The sequence below is a fragment of the Ochlerotatus camptorhynchus genome, unplaced genomic scaffold, assembly GCF_037179485.1.
Source record: "Ochlerotatus camptorhynchus isolate MF236.1 unplaced genomic scaffold, CSIRO-AGI_Acam_v1.1 ptg000367l, whole genome shotgun sequence".
NCBI lineage: Eukaryota > Metazoa > Arthropoda > Insecta > Diptera > Culicidae > Ochlerotatus > Ochlerotatus camptorhynchus.
The window spans coordinates 4804097-4819238 of NW_027040855.1; the positions used below are offsets into that span (position 1 = coordinate 4804097).

At 40.8% G+C, this 15142-nt stretch overlaps 1 protein-coding gene across 1 annotated transcript in view; it reads right to left on the bottom strand.

The window, feature by feature from the left end:
- The window catches only part of LOC135709864 (uncharacterized), a 949216-nt gene that overhangs the window by 181760 nt on the left and 752314 nt on the right, over positions 1–15142 (bottom strand). Inside the window, exons 16-18 of the mRNA XM_065232287.1 lie at positions 11509–11723; positions 10477–10626; positions 795–974 (exon numbers count right to left, since the gene is read on the bottom strand). Of these exons, the coding sequence (XP_065088359.1) occupies positions 795–974; positions 10477–10626; positions 11509–11723 (545 nt within the window). The remainder of the gene's footprint in view (positions 1–794; positions 975–10476; positions 10627–11508; positions 11724–15142) is intronic.

The following is a 15142-nucleotide window of genomic DNA, read 5'->3' on the forward strand; positions in this document are numbered from 1 at the left end:
GTCTTGTTGATAACTCGAGTGTTACACATAATAAAGTCAAGATTTGTGGCATTTGTGTCAAAAATCACGACTTCAAAGAAGTATAAGGCTAAAGCGGAGGCTAAGAAAAAATTTTAGCGTTTGAAATATACGGTTTAGATATAATGTAAAACGAATTTTAAATGTTTTATTTTCTTTTTGATTTTTTTTCTCCCCTCCCTCGACTAGTGCGAGCATCGAGTGACAAAAGAAAAACTTGTGATTTGTTCTGGCCTAACAGTGCTTTAAAAAAAAATAGAAAAAAATCATTTGAAAAGTCTTTGAGTCTCCTCTTTCCTACAAAAACTTTATGTCATCAAAGGGGGATCAAGTCTCCTTTAATTTTTCAAAATGCGTTTTTAGACATCGCTCAGAAAAAAAAACGTGTTTTTTTAGGATTTCATACATAAGGCTCCAACTTTTGAGTATTTTTAAGCTTTCAAAAAATATTTTCCGCTAGCCTGTGCAAAAACTATATCAATTTCATTTTTTTACAGTGCATCGTCACTCTCCCCTAATCTGCTCTCTGTCTCGTTGTCCAATCGATTAACCCAACAAAACTTGGTTACATAAAACACTCACTGATATTGGATCGCAAACTTCAAATGGCAGAATGGAAATATCTCCCGTGCCGTCCAAAAGCCGCACATTGTGTGACCACTACTCCTGGATCAGCTGCGGTTGGATTTCGCTGGTCCACCCCGTGGGGACAATCAGAAACCAAACAACGAGAAAATAAAAACAAAAGCTGAAAAAGTTCCATTCCAAAAACTTACCCGCAAAGCGGTACCCACTCGCTGGTCGGCGAGTTTTCGTGCTGGAAGATAATTTCCACGTGGGCCGACTCGAGTGGCACGTGGAGCGGCCGGTTCGGTTCGTATCCGGTGCGGTTGGCATAGTACAGCCAGGTGGAGATGATTTTCGACGCCGGGATGTAATCAATATCGGTGCCAAAGCTAAGCGGTTTCGTTCGTTGTGTGCGGGATGAGGTCCAGTTGTTTGCCCAAGCGGCAGCCGGGAAATTGGAATGTACCGGGAAAGAGAAAGAGAGAGACAGAAAGAAAGGACAAAAAATTCAATGAAGTAGTTATCCAACTGAGGGAAAAGCTGTGTGGGCTAGCAAAGGCAGTTACTTCTTCCCTGATGTATCGAGCGTTTTTCAGCTTTTGCAGTTGATCATTTTTTTTTCGACGGTAGACGAGTAAAATATTTTCCGGTTGTAAGCGGACATGTAGGATATTGCTATTTTTCGCCCGAAAGATAGTTGTTTTGGCGATGTGTTCTGTTTGCATGCGGGTTGAGCACTCTGGTAAGTTCATACATGAAATGGTAAAGCGAGAGTGGATTTGCATGTTTTGGTAGGGCGCTGATTGAGCAATTGAGCGATGTAAAAACGGGTCAGGTTACTTTGAGGAATGCGTTTGCTATGCCCAAAGAATTTTTATTATGTTATTCATGTGTTTCACTTATGATTCATTTTATGTGACACATGTTCTTCATTAACATTCTTGCATGGCTTCTGCATATTAAGGATATGCGATATGAGATTTTTTAAGGTCGATGCGATACGAAACAAAACCGATTTTTTCTCAAATTTTTGAAAAAAAAAAATGCAACACGAAAGTGAAATGTAGCTTTGGTGGCGGAGTTCCGCGAAATCAAACGAAATTTTTGTAGCATTCCGCAGCACGCTTTTACGTTTTTCGAGTACCGGTTATATTCGCATCGCTCCACATGGTTTTGGATCCATGTTCTTTGGCTCCTGCCAGTGATGTCATTTCACCCAATTGCGGCTCTAGCGTACGTATATTTTGCCTCCTCTGAGGATTTATGCATTGCAACTCATGCGAGCAAATCACCACTTTTACGGTGAAAACTAAAATCACTCTCTCTAGATAAATGAATTTAATGTGCTCTCGAGTTCACTCACCTAAAAGCTCTCGAGGGTTTACCTCTCGAGAGACTTCACTGCAAAGCCCACTCTCCAGAGCATAGGTTTGAGCGCTGTTGAAGCATTATTTTGCTACAAGGATATTAAGCATAAAATGAACCTACTACATATGAGACACCAACCAATCCCACAAAGTTGATCATTCTCTAAACAGACCTGATAGGACTAAGAGCTGTAATTAATAATAATTGAAATTTCATAAGAACTTAAGTTGAAAAGACGCATCTGTGTCACTTGATAAGTCATACATGTAAGCCACATAAATACAAGAAATAAAGATCATTTTAAGTCAAGTAAGTCACTACAAATAAGTGTTTCGCGTCGTGCGTAGGGTTACCATATGGTATCATAAAGGAGGACATTTCCTTCTTTTTAAATAATTTTTCTGCATCCTCCTTTTTAGCCGGCGCCGGTGGCGTAGTGGTAAGCGTGACTGCTCTCTAACACCCCAATGGGTCTGGGTTCAATCCCAGCCGAGGTCGGTGGGATTTTTCTGAGGCATAAAAATCTCTGGTCACGTCTTCCTTCGGAAGGGAAGTAAAGCCGTTGGTCCCGGCCCATGTGTGTTGTGAATGGGTGCGATATCCTACGCAGGTGTGGAAGCTGCCTTCCTGCACATTCGGTTGCCGTCAATGGATGGCAATCGATGTCCGTCGGTGATTGGAACTAGATTGCGGAACAGAGACCGACGTTAAATAAAGGAAAGAAAAAAGAAGATGCATCCTCCTTTTGCCCGAAAATGTCCTCCTTTTTAATCCTTGAATTGTTTCCAGTAACATATGCATGAAATTGTTCTCAAAGAGCGTTGTTTGCAGAGCTTATTTGTTTAATTATGTCGCAACCTCATCTTATCTAGCAAATGCCATTCGATTGTGGGACTAGGAGTATACTACAGCTATCAACCCCCCTAAATTTAGGCTCCGGTGGTGAATTTTGACTTATATTTTACATATGGAAAATTTTTAATGCTATTCTACCAGACTTATTTCAGACAAACCAGAAATCAATTTTGACAAACAATTGCTTGAAAATCATACAATAAGAAACAGACGGATTTTCGAACATTATAATTTATTTTCGAAGTGTCAGTGAAAATTCATCAAGTGGAAACTCTCTGTAGTTGATAGTGTGATTTTCGAGGTGTTTGTGAAAATTGATTCCTGGTCTGCCAGAAATAAGTCTGGTACAAAAGCAGGTTTATTTAAAAAAATTCTATCTGTCAAACTTAAGTAAAAATGCACCAAATGGAACACAGCTACACAGGTTTTCCAACATGTGTTCGATTTTGACGTTCTGGTTTTATGGGATTTTATGTATTATTTGTTTAGGTCGCTCATACTGAGAGCGAAGAGGCACGCGAAGTGTGCGCGTGAAATCGAATGTAAGGAATAATATCAATAATAGGAATTCGTTTGTATAGAACGATAAGCGGCCTTAGAGTCCTATGCTGTATCAATCGTAAAATAAACAGGTTGCTTATCAGTCCACATCGTGCTCTCTTGCCGTGCGGATGTATCTGCTTTTTGCTTAAGGAAGTGTTATTACTACCTAAAGCTACAACAAATTTAAACAGCACTTTTCAGTACTCAACCTGTAAAATTTCTACCTTGTTCAACTCTTATTCCTCTTCGATCCTTGTTTGAACCCTACCCGAGGTAATCCTTCTTGGATATCGATTTGGAAAATTCCTCTTCGATCCTTCAGATTCTTATAGTTATCTGCTTGGAAGTCGATTTGGATAAAAATTTACTGCCGCCATGGCGTCTAAACACAAAAGAAAGGAGCAAACTCTTGATCCCCCTTCTGATGAAATCAATTTGATTTGCTATCGGATGATGAGAATGATACATCATCTAAGAAAATTTCTAGTTAACTTTCCCGGCTTAATGCCAAGAAGGAAAAGATTCCCCCTATTGTGATAACCTCTTCCGATTTCCATGCTCTTCGCATGGAACTTTTAAACTTCGTGAAAGTTAAGTTTTCACTACAAATTAGACGTCGGGGTGAATGCCGTGTATTGGCTGAAACCTTGGACGGATTTAAATGTCTTCACAAGTATCTTCCTGAGAAGCAGCACAAATGTTTTACTTACGACACCAAAACTGAACGTGTGTTCAAGGTTGTCGTGAAAGGACTGTCCAGTGGTGAATCCCTCGATCAGGTCAAAGATGAACTGGCAAAATTACTTGGATTTGTGCCACTCCAAGTAATCAAAATGAATATGAAATCCCGTCCTGGCGATTCGCGCAACGGGATTTCTAATGATTTTTATTTAGTTCACTTCAAGTCTAGTGAACTAAACAACCTTAAGGCCTTAGAAAAAGCTAGCCTTATGCTCCATGCCGAGTGAAGTGGGAACACTTCAGGAAGACTGGAGGAAATTTCCAAAACCTCACTCAGTGCCGTAAGTGCCAGGGATGGGGTCACGGAACTAAAAATTGCTACATGCCAGCTAAATGCATGAATTGTGGTGATTCCTCTCACGCAAAGGACGACTGTCATGTGAAGGAAGATCCTAAGAAATTTAAATGTTCAAATTGTGGTGAAAACCACAAATCCAATTTTTGGGAATGTAAGACTCGCAAAGCGATCCTACAATCTCGTTCTAAGCGACAGGTAGGGAACGCTCCACGTTTCCGACCAGGTACAAATTCCTCTGCTGTTAACAACGGTCAGCGAGGAACAAATTCTACATTCGTACCCGTAGGTACAAATATGCTTCAAATTTTTACCCATGATACCCATGCTTCAAATTTTTCATCTGTACCTACTCCCCTCGCTGCTAACAATGTTCAGCGAGTTAATGGAGCTACCCATGCTGCTATTGCAACGGGTAGAAATCAAAATACTAACCAACGTAATTCTAACGGAAATTTTGACAATTTTGACTTAGGAAGCATTACTGCCCCTAAAATAGAATTTTTATATTAATTGACATGATTTCTGATATGCTTAAATTTACTTCATGTTTGATGCTATTCAAACTGGAGTAAAATTTGCAAATAATATTGTCATGACTTTAAAATTCAGTAATGGATTTTAAAGCATTAAATATTGTAAATTGGAATGCTCGATCTCTTAAAGATAATGAAGACGAGCTATTTAACTTTTTGAGAGTTCATAACGTGCATATTGCCGTTATAACTGAAACGTTCCTTAAATCTGACCATAAGGTTAAGAAGGACGCAAATTATTTAATTTATAGAAATGATCTTCTTGATGAAGCCTGTGGTGGCGTTGCCATCATTGTTCATAGACGATCTAACATAAAATTCTTTCTTCATTAGAAACCAAAGTTTTTGAAACTTTGGGTGTTTCTGTTGAAACCAAATTTGGACAACTTACGTTTATAGCTGCCTATTTGCCATTCCAATGCGTAGGCCAGCAAAAGAATTTTCTCAAGGGTGACCTTCAGAAACTTACCCGTCATAGGCCTAAATTATTCATTATTGGTAATTTTAATGCAAAACAACGCTCATGGAATTCCAATGGTAATATTCTGTTCGATGATTGCCCAACATGCTTTTCTTCAGCAAGAAATCCCTCAACTATTGATTTGGTCTTAACTGATTCATGTCAACTTTGTAGCCCATTGGTTACCCATGCTGACTTCGGTTCTGATCACCTTCCAGTAACTTTTGAAATATCCCAAGAAATAATTTGTAATTCCAACAGCTCTACTTTCAATTACCATAGAGCTGATAGGGAGCAATATCGAACATTTATGGAATATAACTTCGATCCAAACAATCCTTTGCAAACCAAAGATGAAATTAATTATGATCTTGAATCTCTGACTATAGTTAAAGCAAGAATTGCCACGGTACCAAAATGCAAGGTTAAATTCGACTGATTTGGACGAAGTAAGGTCTATAACTAAAAAGTTTCAAAATATGAAAGCTCCAGGTGATGATGGAATTTTCTATATCCTCATCAAAAAACTCCCAGAGAAAACCTTGTCTTTCTTGGTAAAATTATTTTACCGATGTTTCCATTTGGCATACTTTCCTGATATATGGAAATATTCAAAAGTTGTTGCACTTTTGAAGCCGGATAAAAATCCAGCTAAAGCTTCTTGCTACCGTCCAATAAGTTTGCTTTCTTCAATAAGTAAACTTTTTGAAACGATAATTTTGAATAGAATGATGCTTCACATCAATACGAACTCAATTTTTGCAGATGAGCAGCTTGAATTTTGCCATGGGCATTCAACTACTCATCAATTCTTAAGAGTTACCATTTTAATTCGTTCAAACAAATCTGACGGCTGCTCAACTGCAGTTGCTCTTCTAGACATAGAAAAAGCATTCGATAGTTTTTGGCATGAAGGTTTGATTACTAAATTGAAAAAGTTTAATTTTCCACTCTATATTATGAAATTAGTTCAAACTTAATTAACTGACAGAACTATGCAGGTAAATTATCAAAATTCCAAATCTCAACGACTACCTGTTAGAGCAGGAGTTCCTCAGGGTAGCATTTTTGGGTCTTTATTGTATAACATTTTCACTACAGACCTCCCTGATTTGCCTCAGGGTTGCCACAAATCTTTGTTCGCTGATGACACAGGCATTTCCGCTAAAGGAAGAAGTCTTCGTGTTATTTGCAGCAGACTGCAGAAAACTTTAGATATTTTCTCTTCTTGTTTACAAAAATGGAAGATTTTTCCCAACGCTTCCAAAACTCAACTTATAATATTTCCACATAAGCCTAGAGCTTCGTTTTTGAAACCTAGTAGTAGTCACATAGTCACTATGAACGGAGTTCCAATATCCTGGTCAAACCAAGTGAAATATCTTGGATTAGTACTTGACCAAAAATTAACTTTTAAAGATCACATTGAGGGCATTCAAGTCTAAGGTAACAAATATATAAAATGTTTGTATCCTCTTATAAACAGGAATTCCAAAATTTGCCTGACGAATAAACTTCTAATATTTAAACAAGTTTTTAAACCGGCCATGCTTTACGCTGGGCCAATATGGTCTAGTTTTTGCACGACTAGGAAAAAAGCAATTAAAAGGATTCAGAAACTGGAACTCAGTTGAATTCAATTGGGTTGAAAAGTTGAGCATGGCTTAACTTTTTTCAATTGCAGTGAGTTGATCAAGTCAGTTGAATGGCATGGTTTACACGTTAAATTCGCGTTCAAGTCAGTTGAATTCAACTGACTTGATCAATTGACATGCCCTGTCTAAACCCAGCTCAAGGGTGTAGTGAATAAGTGCACTTTCTAGAACGAACAGGGTGAGAAGATTAGAATGTTAGCTCTTGTCTTTCACAGAGGAGAATGACAAGTAGTATCGCTCCAGCTGCACGCGTCAGCATTCGTACGGCTCTGCATTGCTTTGAGTCAATGTGCCGTGCCATGTGCCATTCCTCTCGGCTCCAAAGCAAACTACAAGGTCTGGTAGAAATGCTAGTTATTCTCTCAAATAACGAATTCTGGTTTATGTCTGGCATAAGCCAGATATACTACACCCCTAATGAACTTCTACGTTTTTCGAGTTTCCATCTTCACTGTCCAGCAAAGCAACTGCTCCACATGGTTTTGGACCCATGTTCACCGGTTCTGAAATTAACTGCAATAATTTGAAACACCAACGGTCTCATCGGTGCCACAATGAGGGAACAGCTTGTCCAGCATCCAGGTTTCCGGTTACGCTCTCCATCTTTTCTATGGCTTCGCATAGCTCTCAGGCTGCAGCTACAAGGTCTAGTAGAAATACTAGTTCTTTATCAGGTAACAAATATTGGTATATGTCTGGCCAAAGCCAGAGATACTGCACTTCTAATAAAGTAAATCAATAGTTCCAGAGATAACGGCGCCGGTGGAGTAGTGGTAAGCGTGATTACCTCTCACCCCAGCAGGCCTGGGTTCAATCCCAGTCGGCGCCGCCGGGATGTTCTGAGGCATCACGCCTTCCTTCGGATGGGAAGTAAAGCCGTTGGTCCCCGGTTCATGAGTTGATGGGTCGATAGGTAGGGTCCAGGTGTGGGAGCTGCCTTCCTGGCATGGCACGCCGGTAGCATTGGTGCTCAGCATGGAAAACAAGATCGACGGAAAAAACAAACCAAAGGAAAAAAAAAAAAAAAAAAATTGTTCCAGAGCTCACACCACCTACACAGTTTTCAACTTTATCATATTTGAACTGGTCTCCAAGTAGCAACTCGGTTTATTATAAGATAGTCAATAAGCTCTGCTAGTAAATTTTTATGAATTAGAAACATTGAATTATGGAAAGTGCATACTCTGTAAATATTGATTGAAAAGATTGAAGGTTTGGGGCCTATCGGAGAAGAGGCTTGAAAGGAGCATCACTCCAATGGGCTTTCCTTCGCGAATTAAATAAAAAGAAATTATTTAAAAAAAATGTATATATTTATATTGTTATTCTAACTGTAAAAAACGATTTTCGGGATTCGAACCGACTGTCGCTAATTTACAGGTGTACTGAACCACTTAAATATTTGTGTGGCAAAAGGTATGATCATTAACTTGAAGCACGTCAAATTTAAGTTGAATAATACCAACTGTAAGAGTACTATACTGCTGATCTAGGCATATCTGTCCCATGTTACTTTTGGACGTTTTTCACTTTTGTTCATAAAACAGTACTTTTTTAGGTAAAGGAATGAAAATAGAAAAACATGTTATTTATTTTGGGCTTATTTAAAAACAACATCAACTCTAATTGTCCCATGTTGAAATTCTATGCATTACTGTCCCAAAAAGATTTTTTTTACTGAATCTTTTATTAACGAATCGATTTGAGTGCACGAGTGATTGAAACAGGATTAATATGATCCAAAGAATCTCAATGAGTCGTTTCGGGAAGTAGAAGCTTTATTTTATGAAAAATATTAAGAGAAACGGGAATTCATATTAAAACAGATTAGATTATAGTTCAGATTTCAAACTGTTCATTATTAAAGTAATAACAATCAATTGATGAAAAGCAGTGTAATGATCTTAAAATAAACCAATGACAAAACAACATGATTTAAAATTCAATTGTATGTAGCAACGATGCATAAACATCTTCAACTATTGGCATGATTGAAAAAGTACGTATTATTCTCTAAAACAACTCGAAGCAACGCAGTTAACAATGATGGCACTTTCTGTCACTTGATGTGTTCATTCATCTAGTTGATAGCTGCTACCATATTTTGTAGTGAAAATAAGGTTCCTGTTGGCTGATTCAGAATATCCGTTGTCGTATAGTCCTTTCGTAAATTTAGTCGTTAGAATTTTCTAAATATACTACCGTGGTTGCATTTGGTTGAATATAATGAAATCCTTACTGTGTATGTTAACTTTTCCAAAGTCTTTCTTGAAATCATCGATCAACAATCTTATTGTGTTCTGCACAGAGCATTCATCATTTGTTTCTCAAAATGACCATACTTATAGGCTTTATAGATGTAGCAAACGACGATTGCAGCAATGTCAACTCACTTATTGTTGGTTTCAATTAATGATGCAAACCTATGCAAACTATCCACTTTCAAAACTTCGCCGAGAACTCAAGCACGCTCATGTAAACACAACTACAACCACAAGAGTAAAGACGTCAAACGCTACGTGTCCATCAAAGCAACACGGAAAGTATTAGTTCTTAGTGGGACTGATATGCGTAGAATTTCCTACTTCATAGCAAATTTCTCGGCATAACAGTCCCACTGAACTGTTTTCGTATAAAAATAGGCTTGACTAATTTCATTGAAGGTAATTTCTGTAGTTTTCACTAAAACAAATTGATTCTGTTGAAATGTGAACAATGCACTAACTTATTTTAACTTATATTTCTTCCAATGAGCAGAAATGATTCGAAACATTATTCGCGATTTTCTCAGAAGTTACTTTTAGAACATGGGACAGATATGCGTAGAACGGCAGTTTACAGCAATGCAGAATTGTAAAGATTAAATGGTGACAGTAAACATTCCTCTCAATTTCAAGTGCACTAAACACAATGTGGACACAACCCAACAATCAATTTTAGTTGCCTAAACCAATTTTGGTTGTATAAGCTAATTTGTAGCTAACATTGGAGTTACATTGGGCCAGTATTAATATAATTTCAGTTAAATGAGATTTCATGACAGTCGTAAATATACAATTGATAAATATATTCACATGCTTTAAATAGATTTTTTTTTACTGAAATGTGAATGTCAGACAGGGAATGAAGAACCATGTCTGTTTGACCCAATGTCACCCCCACTGACGGTAAACTTCAGGCTTAAAAACTATCATTCTCATCTGTGAATTCAACACCAAGCTATAATTTAAGGGACAAAGTAAAACCCCACCAAACTAGTACCAGCGTAGCTCACATATTTAGCGGTATCATACACATTTGAAACACGCACTACATGTGGCAAAAATCTCCACCAACGGTTACACATGAGGGAAACCACAGGAAGTGGTATGTACCTACATTAAGTAAATCAATAAAAAATTTAACAGCTCTAGGTACTGCTACCCTTGTTGAACTTACCTGTTTTTGGCGAAGTAGAACCGAGGCAGGAAACTAGTGAGGTTTTTGTAGGAAATTACGGTCACGAGCACGGTTCCGTTGGACACGATATCCAGCAGGGACCTTGTTACATCCATCTCCATGTACAGCTGGTCCGAGTACAGTTGATCGCTGAATAGAGGAATAGAGATGGAATAGAACCCCGATGATGTTCGCGGTAATTAAGTTCGCTAATAAATCTTTGTTTTCGATGATGGGAAATAAGTTGAAGCGACGTGAATGAGAGAGAGAGAGGCTGAGGTGAGCTGATTGTGAGCTGCAATTTTTCAATTATTGGCTTTGTAATTACCGGGTTGGTAGTCTCATTAGTGTTGGAATCCGATTGTTGGTGATTCAATTCGGTGAAGTTATTTTGGCTGAAGTGGATATTTGTAGAAATATGAATTGCATTTGACATTAATGAATTAGTTTTGAAGCACCGACTAGCAATCATTGATATTTCATTAGTACAGTGTGAGTTCGATTTTTGCAACAAAAATGTATTGTTATTGTTGGTGCTCTGCACATTTTAATCTCAAACTTATATATTTTTTTGCATATTTTCTTTGAATTTTCCGGGTAACTTTGAATGTATAGGTACATTAAAATGTGTTAAATGGGACTCTTATTGTGATTCAAAGTTTCCTAGTGATCAAACCTAGCCTAAAAAGACTAGAAATGGCGATTAATAGTTGTTTTCAAAAGAAGTTAATTGTTACATTTCACGGTCCATCAGCAGCGTTCCCAATTGGAAGCATGTAGCCATTTTTGTCCACCCATCTCATTATAGAACCCTTCAAATTGGACACCATTGTGCAGTGAAATGGAGATAATGTGCCATGTAATTGGCGGTCACATTGATTCAGTTGAATTCCAACAGTAACAAAGCGTTGCCAGTAGCACGAACGGAGGATTTAATTAAAATCAGCTCACCACACAAATGCTCCCAATCCACCCGCCACGGAAGGGAATGAGAAGCCAGTGCCAGGAAAGTACATCTTTTCGCTCACTTACCCGTAGATCTGCAAATTGAATGGCAATCCTTTGACTGATTCCGTGTACAAATAGAACGAGTTGAGTTGGTGCGTTACGGTGGTGGTCGCTGCCAGGGAGGCCTTGGATGCGGTCGACGACGACGACAGTGATGACGAGGACGAGATCGGTGCGGCCATCGTCGTTTCGCGGTTCAGGGCGGCCGCTTGTACCAGATCCTGCAGTTGCTTGATTTGCTGGTTGGAAATGTACGGGAAATTAAATGGGAGAGAGATAATAGATCGATGAGCTTTACGTTACGATGCAATATCGACGTTGCATGGCGGTCATGGCGCTTCCTGTGGGTTTGATTGAAACGAGCTGGTGCAGAGGTTTGCTGATGGCAGTTGACTGCTGGCTAAAGGGTGCTTTGTGAAAAACGTGTCCCATGCATTTTTTTTCTGATTTACCATCGCTCTTGACATGGTGACATGAAGCAGCATTGATTTTATCGCTCAAAATTGGAATGGTTACATTAGATTACTATTCGCCGCTCACTTATACTAATTATGTTTAGCAGTTTTTCTCAAAGCATGCACATTATAACAACAACATTAAAAAACTAAGAATAATTGAGAATATTCAACTTCAAAGTTGATTTTGCCATCATAAATAAACGAATATTTTAAGTAGGCATTCTCACCTGCAAGCTAAAAAAAAATCGATGTTTTTTAAAGTGTCCCAACATTTCAAATTGATTCGATAAAAACTGACGAAGTTATGCAACTTTGAAGAGTACTACCAAGAGACCCATTTGGGAGCAGGTACCGTGTGCCAGTTGTGGGCTAGAGAAAAGGAATATAGCTTAAAACTTTAAACGCAATTATCTTGAAAACTCATTGTCAAAGTAGGTGTCCGTGGTAACTCAAATTCAATACATCCGATTTGTATAGTTGTTTTTTTTTTGTATATTGTTTAGAACGGTCGTTTGGATTTCACATGTCATTAAATTTCGATAAAGCCAATTAAGGACAGTTTTAAATGTTTTGACATAGGACTACGTCTTTGTTTTGGGGGTAGTTTGCGAGTACGAAAAATGAACATGTAACGAAAAGTGGTCAGGTTTTGAACGCATATTTCTTCAAAGCATTGATGTGAAATATGCCATGCAATATGCCATTCGACGGAGGCTTCATTCAAAAATTTTGCGGCATATAGTACAAGTAATGAAAATAGTTAAACAGATGAGAAATTTAACTAAAATTGGCAGCATCACAATTTCCCAAACATATGCTTAGACCACAAGGTGTCTTTCCCAATACAGCCATCACATAGTTGGTCCCAAACGAAACAAGCCGAAGCCGCATTTCATATCGTGTTCATATCGATCGCCATACACACGACATGCGGTGGACAGGCTCACCGCAAGTAGCTTGCTACCAATAAGGCTGCCTGCAAGAGCGCTCTAGCCAGAAAAGTAGTGAAGAAGTCACACCGCCACTGTTCGGGTGTCGGGCTCATCTTGTGAAACATCATCATGGGCCATCTTCATCAAGCCCGTCATCGTCATACGGAAGAACATCAAACTAGCACTTTTGGCTAGGGCCAACAGTCGGGTAATTTTCTTGCCGCTCGACAGACGACCATGCGCATCAAACCAAAACCGTCCTGCAAAAATATTCCCCCTTAAAGAGTTAATTTTCATAATTTTGCCAGAAGCAAATCCCGCGTGAGCAAAATAAAAGCACCACAACATGCTTAAAGATGACTGGATCATGCGATTAACCAATCACATGGCTGCGGTCAACCAGCAGCCAATATATAAGACCAGTGTCATCATCATCATTCTCTGCAAAAATTCGCTGCCAGACTGTTGAGCAGTTCAGTCGATTTTAATTCTCTCTAGTTTCGTTCGTTCGTTCGCAAGTCGAATTAGCTCCGCGTTGTGTAGTGACGCTCTCGCTGACCCAGCCATGGGTAAGAAATCGCGCGGTAACGCGAGTGCCGGTTTACCGGGAAAACAGACTCTCCCAGGAGACGGCGCGACCACCGAGCCAGCCCAGAAGAAGCAGAAGAAAACCCCATTGCCCATCCCGACAGGCGTTGCGGACCCGCAGCCGGGGCCTCCCGGAACTAAACGACCCAGACCTGAAGACAGCAGCGCCACCGCATCAGCAGCAAAAAAGCTGCTGAGCAACAATCCGTTCTCGGCCCTGCAGAACGGAGCCCAGCCGCAGTCGGACCCTGAGACGGTGCCGAAAAAAGTTAAGTTGCCACCCTTCTATGTGAAGGGCTTCCCTCCCGGGCTATGGGAGCAGCTGGATTTCTACATTAAGCAGGGCCTTCGCTGCACCATTCAACGGTGCACGGAAGGCTACAAACTGATGGTCCCGGCCGAAAAACACTTCAACGCAGTTCAGGCCCTCTTGGACAGGATGAAGCTGGAGTACTTCTCCCACGACATCGAGGCCACCAAGCCGCTGAAAGTGGTGCTGCGCGGGCTCCACGACATGGACACCACCACCTTAATGGACGCGATTAAGGCGAACGGCCTCAAGCCGGTCGAAGTCCACAAGATGACCCGCAGCAAGGCCATCAAGTATCGTGACCAGCTCTACCTGGTCCATCTGGAGAAGAACTCCACAACCGTGAAGGATCTCCAGACGACACGCACACTGTTCCACATCGTAGTGAAGTGGGAGCGGTATAAGCCGACCCACCGTGGCGTCACTCAGTGCTCGAACTGCCTATTGTTCGGGCACGGCACCAGGAATTGCCGCATGGCCAGCCGCTGCATCAAATGCGGCAAAAACCACAAGATCGACAACTGCGACAGCATCGAGGAAGCCACTCCCACATGCGCCAACTGCGGTGCCGCCCACAAGGCCACGAGTAAGGCCTGTCCGAAGCGGGCCGAATACGCCGAGATCCGGAAGAAAGCCTCGTCCAACAGCCAGCCCGGTCGCAAGAAGGTTCAGAAAACAACGCGCAGAACTTTCCTCCGTTATCACCGGTCCAATCACGGCTAATTCCAGTGTTGCCGCCGCTCCCGCTCAACCAACAGTTGGCTGCTGCCCAGTTGGCTGCCGCTGCAGTACCCGGTCAAGCCTCCGGGCCATCGACGGATCCCCCTGCTCCGGGATTGGCCGGTACAACCGGTGAAGCTACAGACGATTCTCCGCTGTCAACGGATGAGATCGTCACACTGTTGGCCCAGGCCATCATCATCAAGCGCACCTGCGCAACAAGAACACAACAGCTCCAAGCTATCATCTCCTTCGTCGCTAATTATGGACCGTGAACCCATAAAGATTGCCAACTGGAACGCTCGCTCCGTAGGGGCGAAAAACATTGAGCTTGCAGACTTCCTCCGCAAGCACGACATCGACGTGGGCCTTCTCACCGAGACCCACCTCAAGACCGGTAACAGCTTCTGGCTGCCCGACCACAGCATTGTCCGGCTTGATCGCACCAGCTCCAGGGGGGGCGGTGTCGCGGTCATCATGAAGAAAGGCATCAAGTACTGCACCCTACCCCACTACCGCACTTCCATCATCGAGGCCGTCGGCGTTGAGGTGGAAACATCGACCGGAAACGTCCGGTTCATCGTTGTCTACTGCCCCCGGCAATGTACCGTTAGCAATGGTACAGCACAGCAGTTCAAGAACGACCTTGC